This window comes from Parasteatoda tepidariorum, chromosome 3 (assembly GCF_043381705.1).
Source record: "Parasteatoda tepidariorum isolate YZ-2023 chromosome 3, CAS_Ptep_4.0, whole genome shotgun sequence".
NCBI lineage: Eukaryota > Metazoa > Arthropoda > Arachnida > Araneae > Theridiidae > Parasteatoda > Parasteatoda tepidariorum.
Window position 1 is genome coordinate 43,332,747 of NC_092206.1, and position 21,249 is coordinate 43,353,995.

General features: G+C 29.7%; 1 protein-coding gene across 5 annotated transcripts in view; it reads left to right on the top strand.

The window, feature by feature from the left end:
* LOC107448435 (salivary peroxidase/catechol oxidase) overlaps positions 1 to 21,249 on the top strand; it is a 39,422-nt gene that overhangs the window by 13,559 nt on the left and 4,614 nt on the right. For 3 of the 5 annotated variants that reach the window (XM_043050578.2, XM_043050581.2, XM_071178526.1), the window contains exons 2-16: positions 4,648 to 4,745; positions 6,746 to 6,945; positions 8,374 to 8,483; positions 8,600 to 8,701; positions 10,121 to 10,247; positions 10,618 to 10,787; positions 12,652 to 12,822; positions 13,766 to 13,939; positions 14,752 to 14,853; positions 14,967 to 15,074; positions 15,371 to 15,568; positions 17,108 to 17,241; positions 17,647 to 17,811; positions 18,941 to 19,143; positions 21,038 to 21,207. In XM_043050578.2, coding sequence (XP_042906512.1) covers positions 4,722 to 4,745; positions 6,746 to 6,945; positions 8,374 to 8,483; positions 8,600 to 8,701; positions 10,121 to 10,247; positions 10,618 to 10,787; positions 12,652 to 12,822; positions 13,766 to 13,939; positions 14,752 to 14,853; positions 14,967 to 15,074; positions 15,371 to 15,568; positions 17,108 to 17,241; positions 17,647 to 17,811; positions 18,941 to 19,143; positions 21,038 to 21,207 — 2,158 coding nt within the window. In that variant the 5' untranslated portion in view covers positions 4,648 to 4,721. The remainder of the gene's footprint in view (positions 1 to 4,647; positions 4,746 to 6,745; positions 6,946 to 8,373; positions 8,484 to 8,599; positions 8,702 to 10,120; positions 10,248 to 10,617; positions 10,788 to 12,651; positions 12,823 to 13,765; positions 13,940 to 14,751; positions 14,854 to 14,966; positions 15,075 to 15,370; positions 15,569 to 17,107; positions 17,242 to 17,646; positions 17,812 to 18,940; positions 19,144 to 21,037; positions 21,208 to 21,249) is intronic. The other 2 variants (XM_043050592.2, XM_043050596.2) reach the window with 1 other exon arrangement.

A 21,249-nucleotide genomic window follows, 5' to 3' on the forward strand; every position in this document is an offset into this window, starting at 1 on the left:
GTTCCTTCACTGGTTTTTCATCGTTTGGTGATCCAGTGAATAAACAACCCCTTATCTCAGTACTTTATTATGCTATGATGCTTAAAAAAATAAAACGTAACTTCAATAACTATATTTTGAATTCTCTTTTTCACAGTGAGAAAAATAAAACGATTACATGCAATTAATTCCACTTCAAACATGTAAATACAAACACTCATCTTATAATTTTTTCAAAGAAATAAAGTGTTGCAGAGATAATAACAAATTCAAAAATTTTTCCAGAGAAGTCTATTTGACCAGGTAATCTAAAACATTGCTGGATGACTTCCTATTGTTTGGCAGTAAGCTATTGTTACCAATCAATCTAAAGAAAAACTTTCAAATTCTTATTTTTAATCAATATAAATGAAAGTTCCTTCACTGGGTAGTGTTCCTTCACTGGTTGGTTTACCCTACTCTTCATTTCACATGTATTTAACCAAGATGTTTGCCCCTGTCTTTAACACACTTCTGCTCGCCATCGATTACTATACTGCAGTAGGGCCGGATTACCCATTAGGCCAGACTAGGCCATGGCCTAGGGCCCCCAATGACTAGGAGCACCCTTAAAAAAATTTTTTTTAAATAAATATAAAAAAATTAAGAAAAACAATGATTTTTTTTACTACAAGAATCGACACATAACCAAAGTTTTCAAATCAATTTCAAATATGTATTAATAAAATACGATAATTTTTTTTAGTTCAAATTTAACAAAATAAAGTAAAATTTAATTTATTATATTTAATATTATATTTTAAATTTGCTTTCTTAAATGAAAAGATATATAAATGCTTTTATATTTGAATAAATTACAAATATACGCGAACAAAAATTTAATCTAAGGGTCCCAAAAATTTGAATGACCTAGGGCCCCGCTTTCGCTTAATCTGGCCCTGTACTGCAGTGTTTCCCAAAGTGCGGTACGCGTACCCCCAGGGGTACGGGAACAGTTTAGGGGGGTACGCGTTCTTATGCGAAATATCTTGCAACAAACGAAAATTTCAAACAATTTTATTTAAAAACAAAGCTAGCCATGAAAATTTTCGATTACGTATTTTTCTATAGGCTATTATTCGCAGAGGTAACAGTTAATAGTTAGTGGTGTCAACTGCCAGTTGTGATTTTTAACTTTTGTGCAATTTTTTTATAGTAAAAAATACATACATTTATTTTTTTCATTAGTGGTACACAGCGTTACGAAAAATTTAGAAAGGGTACACAAAAGTCATAAGTTTGGGAAACACTTTTATATACTGTGTTAATATGAGCAAGTACTTATATTAAGGATCATACTATCAATGATGAGTGGCATAATGAGTGGGATGAATGTAGGAGTTTTTCTCTTGCATTGTTGCATTAACTTTAAAAATTCACCAAAAAAAAAATCGCAATAAAATATGTTTTTGTATCAAACGGAAAGACAATGGGGTAACTAGCACAACGTCACTGTTTTGTCAGTTTTAAATAATTTTTTTAATTTATTTTTTAGTAAAAATAAATGTGTTCATGTAATAACACATGTAATAAATTATGTGCTAGGAAAATTTAACTATTCTGCAGTGTTCTTATGTTGCGTATACAACCATTTCCCGCACGTACACTATCATTTCTAATAATGAGCAGAAACTTTCAAAAGAATAAATTAAAATATTTAATTACAAAGCTTCGACAATACAGAACATAATGAAAACGTTAAAATAAAATAATTTATATTTGTAGGGCATCACCTTTAATAACCGAAATACAATCACGCTAAAAAGTGCCAGTTTGAATAATTATTATAGTTACTGTCATGGAACTCTAAGATTTCTTTTGCTGCCATTAGCATAAAATTAATAAAAGTTATAAAGGTATTCTTCACATAAAAAATATTTTTTATTTTTACGCAACTATTCTACGTTAACGTATATACCTATAAAATTTATTTATCATGCTTCCTTATTACGTATTTCATTTTCATTATTATTCCATTCCAAACTGAAGGCTTAAAATTGAAAGTTGCGTTGTTTTATTATCAAGTGCCTATAATATTGTCTTATCACTCAATTTTTTACTATGAACATAGTTAAATTGATGTTGAAACTTATTAGCAGTTTAATGATTATTGAACAATGTATTTTGTATAATTGCTTCTATTTACTATATTTTACAAATAATATTTACTTTTATAAAAAGCTTTGTGTAAAACTGTGTTCAATCAGCATATACAATAAAAATAATGAATGCAAAAATGTGAAATTTTATTAATAAATAATTTTCGCACTATTACTAAATAATATCTAGAGTGAAAAACCTTTAACGAGTTATTTTATCAAACAAAAATTAAATAGGAAGAGGATCGCCAAGATTCTTTGATTTCTGAGGTGCCTCAAAGATTAGTAAAGCGTCATGAAAAATATTAACAGAGTAAAAATCATTAAAAACAAAGACTAACTTAAAAATAATTAAAAACAGTGCAGCATGATAAATGGTAAAAGCAGACGATACTTTTAGAACTCTTTTTGAAGTTGACTGATTCAGACCGAGTTTTCGTGACGAAGTGATGTAAATTCGTTTTTATAACCGTCGTTGTACAGTCGGTCTAATTATATGGGTTTACGACTACTAATGTTCAACTCCAAAGCCTTGTAATTTTGTACCCAATCCAGAAGACAAGGGAACTCCTGGATCGAGTATTGGGAGAAATTTGCCTGGGTGGAGTACTTTTTGATGGAGCTAACCCCCATTTGCTTTACATGGAGAGGAAGTCCACGAGAACCTCCCACGGTTAGCCTGACAGCAAGTGTTCTCTAACCCATGATCCGTCTACCACTGAAGATATTTCACGTCAGCACTGTGGAATTCGTATCGACTGGGATTCGAACCCGTTACGCCTCATTAGAAGGCGAACGCTCTATCCTCTGAGCCATCGCGGCTCATGTAAACTCGTTATGGAAAATAAAAGACAAAGTTTTTGTTGAGAAATGTCTACTACCCGTTACGGGATGCTAATTTAAAATCTAGCATCCTTAAAAGTCTCGTTCTCTTTTATCTTATTTGTAGTTGGTCGCAATTATATAATACAAGGTTTTATTTCTTATAAAATTTATCACCCGGGCAACAAAAAAAAAAGAAGTCATGAATCCAGTTTTTTTAATTCCGGAAAATGCCAAACAGGAGAGCGGATTGTTGAATGTCGCTGAATTGGAAAATCGCTTTCCGGATAAGAAAGAAGTTTGAACTATCCACTAAAGAATTTTTTGCTGTTTAATTGGTACTGGCATCATCGTACGTAATCTGAAGGAATGCAATTGAGTGCCTATGAGTGACGTCACGTGTAGGTTAGAAATGGTGAAATGCTTCTTTGATATTTAAATAAATGTCATTCTTTCCATATTATCCGGATCTTCAATTTAGCAGAACATCAGGGTTTTTTTTTTAAAAAAAATTGGTTTATTTTTAGAAATTTGATGAAAAAGTTCCATTCGAAAAAATGCAATATTTATTTTAAGTGTTCTTCATACCGCAATCCAAAAAGCTAAAAAAAAAAAAAATTCTAATGATTTTATGTCTTGAACTATTTTTACTCGCTAATAACAATGATTCCTAGTTACATATTTAGCTTTAATATATAGATAGGTATACTATAACGTATACAATATTTTCCCTTGAGGAAAAATTTTGCTGAAACTTGCAAAAGGAAAAAACACTACGGAAACGCATGTAGATCAATTTCATCCCATTCAAATTAAAATAATTACGATTATATTTTTAAATAAATTTAAAAATAAATAGTATTGCAAAATTATACAATCAGCATTTTAAGTTATATAATTTACTGTCATGTTTTAAACTTTTCAATAGCATAAACTTTTTGTTTTAACTCACTCAAATTATTTTAAAATGACTAAATATTTTCTACATTTTGAAATATCTCCAAAAATTACAAACGAGAGGGGGGGGGGGGAATTAAAATTTGCCCAAATGCAAATACTTTTCAATTTTCTGATAATAAAACTTATTAAAAATGTTGAAATATCTCCAAAAATTACAAACAAAAGAAAAAAATCACAGTTTTTTCAAAGTAAATATTGTTTAATTTTGTAAGAATAAAACGTATTAAAAATGGCAATAAATGCGATCTTGTAAAAATCTCACAGTAGAGTTACCCTTCAGTTTTCATGAACATAGTTTAGGAACCATGGAAAACAGGTCTTTCTAATGTTAGAAAAATAATAATTTAATAAGCAAATAAAAGAAAATGAATTTCACCTTGAATTAATTCAAAATTGCAAGGTTACGTGTTCTTGTTATTCAGTAGATGTTTGAAATACGTGATTATATAACTATCAGTTACAGAGTTTTCTATGTTATATAAAGAGTCTAACATAAAAAAAGATTCAAAATATCTTAAGCACGTTTAATTATTTCTGGAGGTTTGAGTTGACAATATCTGTCACTAAAAAAAAACTATGCATTCATTATTTTTGCCATAACTTTTAACTGTTCGTCAGATAAATTTTCCTTAAAAATCAGCATGGTTTTGATAAGTAAACTAAGTTAATATCAACATCTAGTACTTATAAGTTATATATTAAAACAATTATTTTATATGTGTTTAATCATGCGTAACTATTTTTATAGGTTTTTCATTTTAAGAGAAGAGGCATAAGTAATTTGTATTGAAAAACCACGTTACCGAGTATCTTGTGAATTAGATGATAATTATTAAGAAAGTTCAGGTAATGGTTATTTCTTGATACAGAGTGGCGCAGAATTTTTTGGTGATATGCTCATATTTCGGAGAGAGAGGGCCTTTCTGTTTTACACACAATTTATGTCTGACAATTTACCTTTTAAAAATTCCAAAGATTAATTGACTCCGCTAGACATCAGTATGATACTGTCGGCTTTTGATGTTTTTAAAAGCAAAATAAGGAAACTAAAGTTAAACTTTGTTTATGAAATTCTATTATAATTTTTTTAGATTTAATCGCAAAAAATCATTTCATTTTTATTCTTGTATAAATATTTACTACTGTATGAGGTATATTTCTGAATGAAATTTTTTCAACTTTTTATGAATCATGTAACGTAAAGTTTATATTATTCTATCTTTGTTTATGAATTATGCGGAAAAAAACGAACCACCTTGAATAACTTTTAGTCCAATGATAGGATCTTCACGTTCTAGGACGCTTTTTAATGGTTCGAGGGGGTGACTTCACATATGCTGATTAATTAGTGCAGACGATATTTTCAGTTATGAAATCAGGCACAAAAATGTACTTTCTCTAAATGAACATATCGTTTTTTTTTTTTTTTACTGATTCGGATCCCCAAAATATAGGGGTTGGTCGTAATCTGAGAGATACGGTCCAATTAGTTAGGACAGAAAAGCGGACCAAATTTTGGACCCTTTAATGCTAATTTTTGCATTTTTGCGTATTTCTCCATATCTCGAGAACTTCGTAAAAAATTCAAAAAAATTTTGCTTGCGATTATAAAATTTGTTTATGCAAAGATAATTCCGTACGAAAAGAAAAAGCTTTAGTAAAAATTTGTTATTTTTTTTTATCCTTTTATTTACGAGTAGAAAAATGTTTGATTTGTAAGGTACAAAATGTTCTACGTCAATTTTACATGGCAAAATACAAAATTTGAGTGAAATCGGCCGAGGACATCCCGAGAAATCGAATTTTTAAAATAAGACTTTTTCATAATTCAGAATCAAGAATTATTCAGAATGATCCGTATTTTTCTTTTCTCTTGTGCTGTGAACGTCTTGCTGAAAAAGCAACATAAAAAGTTTCTCAAAAATTGAACTTTAATATAAGTAAAAATATTATTTAACTGTGCAACATAAGTTATGCAAATAATTTAACTGTGTGCTGCTTAGGTAACTAATCAATTCCTTCTCAACAAGTTTCAACATTACTTATAAAGTTTGTCAACAGATGGCACTGGTGAGTCATGGAACCCATAATGCAAGGTTTTCAAAACACCATTTGTCTTACAATGACGTGGTGAATTCTGAGGACATAAAAAACATCATTGCAAATATTCAGTGTTTTAATAATCTCAAATGAATAAAAAAAACATTGTTTCATAATTTCTTTTAGTTATCAGCACCATAAGTTGGATTAACTTTAAATAAATCTGAAAATTGAGGAAAATAAATCTTCGTTAACAGAGCAAATCGTAAATATCTCCCTCTATTACTATTTTTATTTGAATTCGTTTCAAAAGTCGATAGTCATTGTTGAGACACTCAGTACGCCTGTTCTGTGGAAGGTTTAATATGAGTTGATGTATAAAAATAATTGTATGTAATTAACAATAAAAATATAGTTATCTATCATCATTCTCTGTTACTTAGACTTCCTTTCAATTTAGGATATCTGTTAATTTAATAGCATTCTCGTTTAAAATTAATTTATTGTTGTAAAACATGAGCTTACAGCTACACGGCATGCTTGGACATATGAAAGGTTTCTTTGTTTAAGACAAAGTAAATAAAACATGGTAGTTTTAGTTAAACCGAGTATGGAGTAACTTAGACCAGCAGTAGGAATATTTTTTTTGGCTAATGTCAGTTGGTGATGTAATAACAAAAGACTTTCTGCCAAGAATATTCTGTCGTCACTCATGATTTTATGTATTATGCAGCCACTTTATTAAGATGTAGATTGTGCAATAAGGGGAAATTTTCTAAAGCTAAAAATACATTTAACTTTTACAGGATTTTGCATATTGCATGAGAATGTTTTTCGTTCATGGTAATGATGAAATAACAACTATAGAGGAGGCTAGTGAAAACACTCCATTGATAGCACCATCTGCACCAACTTATCCCAGAGTTAAGCCGAATTCATGGAGGAGATACATAGAAGTAGACATTAAAGTACCTCGGATACAAACAATAACAGGAATACTATTGGGGTAAATATCATAACTTATGACTTATAATTATTACGCCATCCAAATGCAAGGCTGTTAAAAATAAATGTCTGCCACAGTAATCAAAGAGGATATAAGCCTTCTTGAGTGATGCTTTTGGACGAGTTTTTAAAAACATGCATATAAATGTTATTTAATCACATGAATGTAATTTTGTGAATATAGGGTGCCTCAAAATTTTATTGGCAACCTCTTACGATTGGAAAATCAGGAGGATTGAGAATATAATAGCAACATATGAACGGAAATATCCGAATACATCGCAAGCTGGAGATCTGCTCGAAAGCGATAAGAATGAGCGTGGTCTGGCGATCTGATTACTTTCTCCAATGCTTACCTGATTTATCGTCAAATGGAACCTGATTTACCGTCTATTGTCAAATGGAACAGATTTTAAGCCTTTGTGTGAACTTAACCTAGTACGCCATTTTTGCTCATGATATTTTATAAAAGTTTCCAACTAATTGTTCGCTCGGGTCCTTTCATAACTTTTGCTACTGTCTTCCTGCGAATGTTTCCAGTAATATGTTCTCTGCAATTCTCGATCCTTTCCTTTTGGTATGCCTTACCCCTTCTAAAACTTCTTCGCAACATTTCGGAAACACTCCTTACAGTAGAAAATTTTGTGCTGTATGCATTAATACATATTGTGTTTTAATATATAAAGAGTATAGTCCTGAGATCCCGAGATTGAACCCGTCTTCCCTGTACTGAAAGAACCTTCATCGCGAGCTCATCTTGCCATTACCAGACAATATTATAGCCTTATCAGAAAAATGCGACATTATTCCGAAGAAGCAAATGTATATAGTATTGAGATCAGAAAATTAACCTCTGTCCTCACTGAAAGAAACTTCATCGAAATCTCATCTCGTGATTGTCAAGCAGTATTATTGCCCCTTCAGAAAAAATATATAATTTTATTAAAAATTGTTATTAATTTAACCACTATTTTGCTATATTTCTATCTTTCAAATAATAATATACTTCTTCAACCCGATATTAAGAACACAATTTATTTTTTTGACAAATGTTTTTCTATGTCAAAGGAAGGGATTTCATCAAATGTAAACAAAGCTTCCTCGTTAAATCTTCGGACGATCCTGTTACGCAAAATTTAGTTTTCGAACCTGCATTGTGTACCAAACCAGGTTTTTTTCATATTTTTCAGTAGGAAGCGTTTAAGGGGAGAAACATTTTCAAAATTTGGCCAAATTCCAACTTGGCTAAAAGATAAGAAGACTAATGTTTTACAAATTTCTAGAAAGAAATCAAATCTATAATATCTCTTTTCTTATAGTTTTTAAATTATGAAATTAACATTAATACATAGAAGTTTTCAATGAATAAGAGTGATTATACAATTGAAATTATTTGTATTTTATCATCATGAGCTATAATTTATTTCAGGTTGCTTTTATTGGGAATGATAGTGATGCTTGTGGCTGAAGCTATTAGAGAAAATCGACAACCTGATCCATTCCTTGTAGATTATTCTACATCGCCATCTCCTTTTGCTGGTATATAAATCAGTTTTCATTCACGTTATATGATATTTTAAAATAATGAAGATATATTTAATATAAAAGTAAAATTTTTAGCTAATTAATAATAATTTTGAAACATGTTTGCACAGGTTTCCTAAGATTACCGAACAAAGCATTTCACCAAGCTTGGGTCGAAGGTGAAGGTATTGCCGCTTATAGGAGAAATTTGGAAAAAGTTCTTTTCGAAAATGGTATGATTTTTAGGAAGACAATTATTTAAATTTTTATTTCCTAATGTAGTTAAGACTTTGACGAATTTAAACAATTTTAAATTTTATTCCACCTACATTATGTATCTTCCTTTTGCTTGAAAAAAATCTTTACCAGCTCTTTTACATTACAATTTATATTTATTAATATTTTTCACCCTTTGCATTTTTTTACTTATTCCTTACATAGACGCTCAAAATTAATGCTGCATTACCGTTAATAATACCGAATAATATTTTTTTTAGTATTAGTGATAAATATTTTTATGAAGTGAAAGAAGAATTAAGAACGGAGACCGGATTCACCGATCTCACCACTGAACACACATTTGAACCACTATGGTTCATACCTAATGCCAGTTTTAAAAGAATACAGTTTTCGTTCTCAGAATTCAACCAATTCTGCTCTAAACAGGAACTGTTCAGGGCAATTACAATAAAATAAAAGTAGCGAACTGCGGTGGCTCAGGAAATAGAGCGCTCCCTCCTAATGATGTGACCCAGGTATAATCGCAGAGTCGGCTGGATTATTCAAATTCCACTCCCGGTTAGCACAGAGCTGACATAAAGTATCCTCAGTAGAAGATGGATTATAGGTTATAACCCGCTTGCATCGAACAAACTGTTGGAGATTTACGCGGTTATCCTCCCCGTGTACCGCTGATACTTGTTAGTTCCATCAAAAAATCCTCCACGAAGGCTAGTTTGTCTCAGTATTTTATCCAGAAGTACTCTTATCTTTTGAATTGGGTTCAAAATTATAAGTCTACGGTGTTGAATATTGAGTGACGCAAACTCAGAACTGGATCGACTGATCAACACCGGTTATAAAATAAAAATAAAAGTAGTCAAAAATTGTTTTTACATTAAACAAACTTTTATCATAAATTTACTTAAGAGCGTAAATGTTTAAAAGCTTAAAAAAACTACCTAAAATTTGGTTGCGTACATAATCAGTATGATTTGGTAGTTTTGAACTTACTTTTTAGGAGTGGAATCACGTTCAATGCTTTAAACTAAGTTTAATCATGGGGTCGAGGAATCGAGTTAGGCGAGTTTCAATTGGGCAGTCCAGATTGTTCCGTTTAAGTAAACCAGCAATCTATACGGATCAATTTCTAGAAATAAGAATTTTCTTTACCTTGTAGTAGGGCATTGTCACCCCGGCAAATTTTTAAGTATCATAATTGTAACTTTTGAAATTGTTAAATTGTTCTATTCTTGAATATTAAATATCGTGTCATCAAATGATAGTTAAAGACATGAATGTATTTGAAATTCGGTCCTTTTTAAACGAACATGAAATCTGGGTTATTCAATATTTGGATTTAAAAAAATTACCTAAATATCCAACATAAGTGTTGAATAGGAATTTAAACAGGAATTTCAACATTTAAACAGGAATTTTGCCAAAGAGAGGATCTCCATCATCCACTCTACAAAAGTTTCAGAAAGGCAACGTTGATGTTCAAGAATTAGAAGATTGCGGCCTGATTGTTGAACACATGAAAAAAGCATTAGGAGGATGGTAAGTAGAAAATGATATTCTAGTCCAGATCTAGCTAAATATTCAAGCTTGAATCTTATATTGAATTAAATGACTTTCAACAAATATACTTCAGATCATAATTTTCAATTCTTAAACTAGTTGCATGTGGCAGAAGGTTCCTTTATTTTTTTAATAATAACATCATGTTTTGAGAATAACATGTGTCACAAACTGCTGCGATTAAATGCTTTACTAACTACAGCTGTTTTAAATACGATAAATTCGTTTTTTCTTCTTTAGGTATACATCTTTTGTCATCATTTATCATTTATTTTCTTTATAATGTATCTAATAAAGAAAAATACCCGTGCATTATCTTGCTTTAAAAATTACTTCTAATTATTTTCAGCATTGATGTAGCCATGTTGCCCGATCATTGTCAACCAGATACTCCAACATCGTGCAGTTCTACATACCCTTACAGAACTTTGAATGGAAGTTGTAATAATCTGCAACATGCTGATTGGGGTATGGCTATGACTGCTTTTAAAAGACTACTGAGACCTGATTATGCAGATGGTAAAAACTCCATACTTAACTTCTTATTATTATAGTATTGTTTTGCATTAATAAATATGAGATAAGAAGTTAGATGGCAGCATGAATTTGATTTTAGGAAAAATTGAACAGATGTCTTTTTTTTCCTTCCTGTACTAAAAGCAGTAATTTTAGTAGCTTTTTACTCAAATATCTATTTTTGCCGTGAAAGAAAGCATCTCACAAACTTTTTGTGATATTGTGTGTCTAAAAAGGAACGGCGATTTGAAAAATCAATTAGAGATGTTAGAGACTTAATATATGGACATGTAAAGACTTAAAATATGGTTTACTGCGTTATGCTTAAGAAACAGAAATTTATTCTTCTGGAGCTTTAATATTATCTACAAAGTTCGACATATGACGCTGCTGATGAAACAACTAGGAAACAATGATTTCTTTGAGACCAGACCATTCAAAATAAAATATTTGAGTAGGCGTTTGTTAAGTTACTCCTTATATTCCACCACGTTGTGGCTGTTGTTATTGGTGGTTGCTTTAAAAATATTAATTTTTTTTGTTTTCCTTGTTTTTAGTGCCATCTAATGACTAATTTTGTAACTAAATTCAAAACTTGATGAGAACAAAAAGCTTTTTTTTTAATTAAAAAAATGCAGCAGACCGTACTTTTCTATTACTTTCAGTTTATATTTAATTAATTTTTCAAATCATCGGCCATTTACAGAGCATTCGGAGTTTATTCACTAGTTCTTTGGAAATTTATTACTCAAATATGTTCTTTTAAAAAATGAATTACGAAATCTTTATTGTTATATTCTAAGCAGGATACAATGCAGTTAAACATATTTATCAATATTGATCAACATATAGTTTCATAAAATCGTCATTCTTTTTTTTTTTTTTTTAACTTTCAAACTTTCAATTACAGTTATTTAAAAGGCATATTGCAACATGACTCAGTTACAAGAAAAAAATGTTAAACCACGAAGAATTTGAAGAAAATTTAAATACAGGGGTATTCATAATTCCCTCCGGGGTTTCAAAGCGTTATAGGAAAAAAACGAAGACGAATATGGCAAAAAAGAACATATGAAATTATTCCGAAAGTATTCAAGTTTTAATTTAAGCAGTTGCCGGTACATGGCAGTAACATGTACCACTGAAACCAGTTGTAGTAAAGAAAAATGTCGTTTACAGGCGGAGGGAATTATGAATAACTCTGTATATTCCTTTAATTACGACGTTTAAAGGCATCAAATCATCAAAAATTTGTATTACTTTTAAAACTGGTATTAGGTATAACTTAAAAAACTGGTATTGGTAATAGGGCATAAATTAAATACCCTAATAGAGAATGAATTACCATACTAGGCCGAAATATAGTATTTAAAAAAAAAAAAAAAAAACTGTTCAGGATGGACTCAACGCTTTTTTGTCTTCCATCTTTGATAAGCAGTAACAAATAAAACAAATTCATTAAGTTTATGTTGATAGTTTTTTCTTTCCATCTAAACTATAAAAGCTACCTAAAGCATAAAAGCGACTTAAATCCACTTAAGAACACTAAAACATATCTGGTGGCCCTGTCAAGCTCAAGTGTGATTTTTGTTGTTTTTAATGCGACAAACAAAACGAATGTTCGTACTTCGTGCACTAAAACTGTTTAAGAAACTTACTGATACGTAACGTGCTGTAACGAAAATTAATTTTAATAGGTAAATACAAATTTGCATTAATTTACGTGAGCTAAAAATATAATTGATAGTAACTTTTAGAACAATGCTATTTTATTTCAGTATCTGACAATGTTTATTGTTTATCAGTTATAGTTTACTTAGAACTAAGTAAATGTCTCAATATAATTTTTTTTATTATGTTTTGATAGGTGTTTCACAACCTCGAATGTCCGTAACAGGAGATGAACTTCCAAATGCTCGATATTTAAGCAATAAACTATATACACATCGTTCAAGACCTAAGTGCAATGCTACTGTTTTAATAATTTATTTTGGTCTCTTTGTTGATCATGACGTCATCAGCATAGTGAGCAAACAAGGTAATTATATGAACATTAATGTTTATTAAGTTAAATTTAAATCAAATAAAATGTAAACTGAATGAAATTTGAATAATGAAATCTGAAACTGAATAAAAAAAGAAATTCATGATTGATGTTGTTGTTTCTCATAACACTTGGACAGGCCAAGCTATACCAGTTATTCATCTTTTGCGAATTAAGATACGATGGTGGGCCTATGGTTCGACGGGAGAGCATCGTAAGGGTTAAAGTACATCGTACATCTTAGAACCCCACGGACAGATGGCAGCACCACTCATTCGTGAAGCCACTACCTCAATTTAAACATAGATCTGAAGGGGAAGAGAATTTTTTCCAGATCCCTCTACCCATGATACTGTTTAGTGACCGACCACAGGACTTTCTATTCAACAGATTTCTCGAGCACGTATATTGCATGTTCTTGGTGGGTTTTAGCGAAGTTGAAATTGAACTCCGGTCCCTCTGGACCGGAGTCCACATCTCTAACCACTAGGCTACCAAAGCCCTTATGATTGATTGATACACTGTATCCAAAACAAAAGCAATACAAAAAAGTACTTGAAGTAAGAGATTGAAATTTCTAGTTTTCTATGAAGGGATGAAATTGACTGAAATGAAATTATGCTAATTTCTATATATATGTATACGGGTAGGATATTGATAAATATGGGTAAGAATTCGTCAAATATTTTTCAAAATTCTGCTTTTATGAAGTCGTCAGAATATTCATCATTGCATCAAGAGCACGAATAGACTCTTTATTTTGGTTTACATTACTCTACCCTATTATTAAATCTACATGTAGTTTAGTTTAGTAATTAATAGTAAATCTTTTTTCTTATTGTATTTGTTTTTGTATTTAAATCAATAAGGCCATATTTAATAGTTTATGGATGTAATGCAATTTAAATCATTGTTGCAATCTAACTGCTCATTTTAGGTCATAATGGTGCTCCAATTTCATGTTGCCATCCAGACATTATTGAAAATCCATCTCTCATGCACCCTGAATGCATGGCTATAAGTGTTCCTGAAGATGATACATTTTACAGACCTCTTGGCGTCAAGTGTCTGGACTTCTTACGATCTATTCCTGTTCCTGGAGAGTGCCCGGGTAAATATGTTTCCAATTTAAATATATGAATGCATATGATACCAAATTGGCCACATAAAATATTTATTTTTAACCCTCTTACAAAAGAAATTGGGATTAATCGTAAATTAATATTCAAACGAGGAATAAACAAACACTATAGCAGTGTATGACAAACCGTTATTGAGGAGGGTGAGATAATAAAATCACCGCTATTAAGATTACGGATTGATTTTTATGGGTGGTTTTAATAAATAAATAAAAATTTATAACCTCTCTCTGTTTTCGTAGGATATGAAACAGATTTTGTTATTTTCATTCCTGTTTACCTCTGTAGTGATTTGTAAGATATTGATAGAGTTTTTGGTATATTCTCACCGAAATATTCATTTGTGACTTCAAAACTTTTATACATTTTTTAGGCTATTTTTAAAAGAACTAAAAGAACTAGTCTAAATATTAGGGGCTGCAAATACGATTGCAGACTATAAACTGCTAAAAAGAACTCCTTTCTAGCGTGATTTCTAATTAATGGAGAATGCTTTAAAAATTTTCCTTTCTCAGCAATTTTTTTTTCTATGTTTAAAATTCTATCTTTGTTTTGATTGATCTTAACAATGATCCGTTATACTTCGATAACTTTTTTTAACATTAAAGTATTATTTTTTTTACTGAGTAATATATTCTTTACACTTTACGTACATACTTTTTACAGGTATCGATTTTTTTGTGCGTATAATCCATCGTTTATTTGTCTAATTCAGTAGAATTATTTATTAAATTTGCTATATTAAACTTTATAAAAACTAAAGTTTTTTTTTGTTTTATTTTAGGAGAAAGAGAGCAAATGAATTTAGTAACTTCATTTTTAGATGCTTCTGGAGTGTATTCGTCCTTTTACGATAAGAGTAATTTTCTGAGATCTCACAAAGATGGTAAGAAATAAAAATCTACAATTTTTTTTTAATGTTTAAATTTAAGAAAAATTATTTAATTAATTAATTATTATGCATTTGAAATTTTAATTAGGAAAACTAATTTTCTTTAGGTCAATTAAGAGTTTGCAATATTAATAATACAGAAATGCTTCCACCCGCTCATCATCTCAGTTATCAATGTGGTTTTCCAAAACAAAATCAATACTGTTTCCAAGCAGGTAAATACACATTTTTATCAATTATTTTAAATTTGAACTATATTTAGTTGTTGAGCAAAATTGTGAAAAATATATATGGTGTTCTGTAATGATCAACAACAATTAAAATACACCATAAAATTCTCCCTTATCTAAATTGAAACTGCTTAATCTGATTGAAATCATTCACAACTCACTAAAACACACGCAAATAGCATGTCTAGTTGATTATTATGTTTCGCTAATTACTAAATCTCTTATTTTATTTCAAATTATCCTGAATTCTCCTTTAATATTAACTTCTTTTTAATTAACAGGTGATATGCGAGCCAATGAACAAGTGGAATTAACAGCCATTCATGCGATATGGATGAGAGAACATAATCGAATAGCCGAGAGATTTCATTCCCTCAATCCTCACTGGAGTGACGAAAAATTGTTTCAAGAGAGCCGAAGACTAGTTATAGCAGAACTGCAACACATTGTTTACAATGAATTCCTACCTCTTTTACTTGGTATATAAATCACTTGTGCTTTTTGTTTTCCTTTACATGGGTCTTATTTTAACTATTCACCATACATTTTCGTTTATGTTGTTATTGTTACTAATTCTGACGAAGTCAGATCAGGTGCAAAAGACCGTTGACTCGATGAAAGTGTAGTAGTGTATTAGATTAAATGTCCTCGTTGGTGAAGACCAATAGTGTAAGCCGTTTGCGTTTATATTTAAAGTTACCTTATGTATTTTTTAAAGAAAATACAAACACAATTTTGAATCTAAAAAAAGTAGTTTTAGTTAATTAATTATAAGAAAACTCCTAATATAAATTTTTTTATTATNATGATCAACAACAATTGAAACACACCATAAATTTCTCACTTATCTTAATAGAAAATGCTTAATCTGATTGAAATCATTCACAACTCACTAAATACACGCAAATAACATGTCTAGTTGATTATTATGTTTCGTTAAGTACAAATCTCTTATTTTATTTCAAACCTCCTTTATTATTAACTTCTTTTTAATTAACAGGTGATATGCGAGCCAATGAACAAGTGGAATTAACAGCTATTCATGCGATATGGATGAGGGAACATAATCGAATAGCCGAGAGATTTCATTCTCTCAATCCTCACTGGAGTGACGAAAAATTGTTTCAAGAGAGTCGAAGACTAGTTATAGCAGAACTGCAACACATTGTTTACAATGAATTCCTGCCTCTTTTACTTGGTATATAAATCGGTGCTTTTTGTTTTCTTATTCTAACTATTCATCATACATTTTCGTTTATGTTGTTATTGTTACTAATTCTGACGAAGTCAGACTAGGTGCAAAACCCGTTGACTCGAATAAAATGAAGGAGTGGATTAGAATAAATTTCGTCCTTGGTGTGAGTCGTTTGCGTTTTTGAATAAGGTTATCTTATGTATTTTTTAAGGAAAATGAAAATACAATTTCGAATCTAAAAAAGTAGTTTTATTTAATTAATTATAAGAAAACTCCACAAAACTCGCCGTACAAAACTTTAAGATTTATATAGTATCAAATTCTATTTATTGCACACTATCATTTTCAGAAAAATAAGTTCAAAGTTCCACATAATACAAACATAATGAACGCACTTCAAACATTAATTGAGAAGTTTTAACTAAATCTTCGATTTTTATATTTTAATGTTTACACTTATGGTTAATTACAGACATTAAAATAAAAATTACTGTGGTTAATTAATAAAATGGAATAAATTAGTAACACAAAAGAAATCGCAAAAAATATTATATACTTAATAAATTTAGAACCAGAGAGTGTAATATTAAATTGTACTAAGGACATACATATAGAAGAAAAAGTATGGGAAATTCTAGACGCTGATTTATTTTTAAAACTTAGATTATTATTTTGTTCACTATGTCGCGAATATCATAAGATAACTGACTTTTAGAATTTAAATAATTATTGATGCTCATTTTCTTAAAAATTTTTACATTTTAATAAATGTTTTAAGTCTGAAATTTGCTGATGTGATTTTTTTTAAAATTTTATTATTTAGGTGAAGAGGTGGCAAATGACTACAATCTAATTATCGATCCTCAAAGAGGATTTGAGTACAACACTGCAGTAAACCCAAGCATGTTTAATGTGTTTGGTGCTTCAGCGTTTAGAGTAGGCCATTCTCTAATAGAAGTAAGAATTTCAATTTAAAGCTAATTTTATACTTTTTTCCTGGCATATGAAAGCATGTTTATTCAAGTTAACTTCTTTACTCTTATTTTTGAATAAAATGTGCTTTTTTATTAATTATACTATTATAATTGCATACTTTACCTATATTTCATCAGCCATTTTAACAAAATTTTTATTAATCATGTTTTTTTTATTATTTTGTATTTAAATTGTATAATATAATTTTGTATAATATTTTGTATTTACTTTGTATAATATTTTGTATGTTATTTTGTATAATATAATTTAGATCAAAATAAGAAAAAATATTTTATTACGCATTTTAATGATTTTTTCTGTTAAACTATTTTCTGATTTCTGTTCATTTAATGTCTCTTTAATTCTCATAATTTTTTTTATTTAAAGGGGATGTTGGATTTAATAGGCCCAAAATTCTCCTCAATGAGACAGATTCCTTTGCATACTGCATTTCTCAATCCTCACATTTTTTACGAGAAAGGAATTGATTTACTTCTACGAGGGTTGGTTCGAGAAAAAGCAGCATCTGCTGATAGTTACATCACTGATGAGGTAAACTAATTCCTTCATCAAAAATTTGCTCATGTTTTACTTAATTTATCCAAAAAACGCTGCGCCTGTGCAGCTTTGGTTTCAATATATGACTTTCGTATCAGTGACTTACAAAAGAAAAATATTGTTTTCAATTATAGTGTAGAATTAACTATAAATAAACACAGAAATGTAAAAAAAGATTTTGTGCGTAAATAACAAAGAGGAACACACTATCCCCCCCCTTCTGTTTCATGAGATTTTTGAATAGATCTTCTTAAACACTTAATTATCGCTGATTTCAAATTTGCAATTAGTTTGTCTCTCCATGCTACAGATTTTATAAATAATATTTCTTTGCTTTACATTGTGTAGAAATGTACAAATTTAAAAACGTTATGTATTACAGGGAGTCACATAAATGTTGCGGCAGTGTTGTTAGTCACCTAAGGTGACTAGAGAGTGAGTGATATTAAACTCTAGTGAAAGGTGGCGCTGGACATTACTTATTGTACGTTTTCAGAACAAAATTCATATTATCAATTACAATTAAAATATTAAATTTCATTAAGCAAATCAACTGTGGTCTATCTTTTGACTCTTATTATTTAAGGTTTACTAGCGTTGTAAATGTGTATTATTATGTGACGTTCATTATGTAACGTATTTTGTTATGTAGTGTATTATTATGTAAGGTTTTCTATCTTTGCAAATGTGTATTATTATTATTTAAGTTTTATTAGTGTTGTCATGCGTGTTGGCATATTAGGCATGGCAGGTGGAAAATACTAGATCGAACTGGTGATACTCGTCGGCGGTAGTTTGAAGACCCATCATGATCAAAAACATTTAACAACATTTTCTAACTTTCCAATCTATTTTCATAATAAATAGAAAATAAAGACCCTTAATATGCTTATTTTTCAAGTAAATCAGACAACTGAATACTTGAAACTGTGTTATAATAGATTGCAAAAATGATTTTGCTTATGAAAAAAATAAAATATCTGCATTGCTTTCAACAAACAAGTGAGATACCATAAATTCCCCATATATAGATATGATTCTTATACTTTTGACTTTAGTGATATTTTTACTAATGAAAATGTATTATTATTTAGTTATTTTCTCATTGAATTGCACATTTTAGGTTCGTAATCGGTTGTTCCAACCCCACACTGGAAACCACGGAATGGATTTAGCTGCTATTGGAATTCAGAGAGGTCGTGATCAAGGTCTTCCGAGTTATCCGAAATGGAGAAAATTTTGTAATCTATCTGAAGTTAATACATGGGAGGATTTGTTTCAAGCAATGGATTCAGAACACGTTCAAAGGTTACGAAATGTTTACAGGTATGTACAAGATTCTGATATTTTGCTTAAGATCGAAATTTAGGTTACTAATAAGTACGGAGTTCCATCGAAAACCATGTTGCACTCGCATAAAAAATAGCTGAGTTCGTACGCTTCGGGAATATCGGAAAAATCGGAAATATTATCAGGAAAAACGAGACTCGAAAAAAAAAAAAAAGACTGGGAAAGACGTAATTTTACTCCAAAACCGGGAATTGTTGGAGAATTTGACGCCCTATCAAATTGCAGGATTTCACTCTTCTGTTTTCAACCGCAATTTGAGCTTACGCAGTTGAAAAATTGAACGGAAAAAAAAAAAACTTTTTTTTTATAGACAGCCAGTAAGTGTATTCTCATGATTCTATTGGGAACATAATCGAATAGCCGAGAGATTTCATTCTCTCAATCCTCACTGGAGTGACGAAAAATTGTTTCAAGNCCCACCCCTCGCTACGCCACTGTGTCAATTAGATGTTCCAAGTTGAAACTTCCGCCTTGAAATTATTAACATGTTAGGTTTTTTCTTTAAATCCACTTTTGCTTCTCAATTTTAAGTATTGATTTATTATGATAAAAATTATTGTTTTTTAATTTCGGATGAAGCCTTAAATATAAAGAACAAAACGTTTTTTATCGTCTGCTATATGATATTTGTTGAGGAAATTATATATTTTTAATTGAATAAATTTTATTCCTCAGAGTGTTTTTGATTCCCCATTTGTAATAAGTTTTGCTTGTTGCGGAATCACATCTGCTTTCGTTAAAAATCGTCTGCTTAGATAATTTTTTTTCCTGTTTGGTAAACGAAATAAAAGAAGATAGTATATACGTAAACATACTATTATTTTTCACTAAAAGCAGATGATTATTTTATGAAGCTGATTGCGGCTTTCACTTTTTACTAGTCATACATTTCTAACTTACGTATTTGTTAATTTCTTTTTTGTTGGTTTGGTTTTTATCATTAAAGTGAGTCTGACATTTTTTTAGAATTAATTCTGAGGTTTTTAAATTGCAATCTATATTTTTTAACTATCCATCTTATTTATAATTCATTTTTCTTCAAATATAAGATTTTAATATATTGCATTTTTATAGTTTATTTTTCGTTTTTTCCCCTTTTTTTCTTAAAAACGTTTGTTCAGTTGATTAAATATAATTTAATTTCAATTAAATACACATTATTTGTGCAACATTTTTATTAATTTAGTTCTTTTTAAGGATGACTTAGTTGTTGAAAAGTTGTTCTTTTATTATGTTGCTTAATATGTTCTAGTTTTATTTTTTGTTTTCTTTCAGCTTTGTTTCATATTTTAGAACAATTTATTTATTTATTTTATAGCTTAGGTTTAAAAATATTGCATTTTTACCGTTTATTTATTTATTTGCTTGTTTGTTGATAAAAAGCATTATTTTTAAGTTATTTATTCTATTTGACTTAATTTAAAAAATACAGCCTAATTTTAATTAAATATATATTGTTCATATATTTGTTAGATTCTTTTAAAGATGGGTTGATAATTGGTGTTAAAAATATGATTTTTTTTAAACTATTTTCTTTTTAAATTAGTATCACTCACCTTTCAACTGATCTCTATTTTCTTCCGCATTTGAACGCGATAAGTTTTATTCAGCCCTGCTTTCCTCAGTAGTAATTCGTTAGATTTCAAAATCATTTAGCCCTCTTCTAAAAATATATTTTAAAAATGATCATTATGAATGGAAATTGTACAGTAATATAAGTTTCTATTAAAAGTTTTAGCTATTAAAGTTTCCTGATTAATTATGACAAAAATTAATTTAGAAAAGAGAAAGTTGCAGACTAAAATTCCCTTTGTAAATTAAATGATTTGTTATTGTGATGATGAAGTGTTTTTTTTTCTTCTTTCAATAGTTCCGTGGATGATATCGACCTAACACCTGCTGCGCTCTCTGAAAATCATTTACCAGGAGCTTTAGTAGGACCTACTCATGCCTGCTTAATCGCCAGACAATTTCAACACACTCGATACGGAGATAGATTTTGGTTTGAAGCTAAAAACCAAGTTGGATCTTTTACCCCAAGTGAGAACTATACTTTTATAACAAACATTCATATAGTAAATA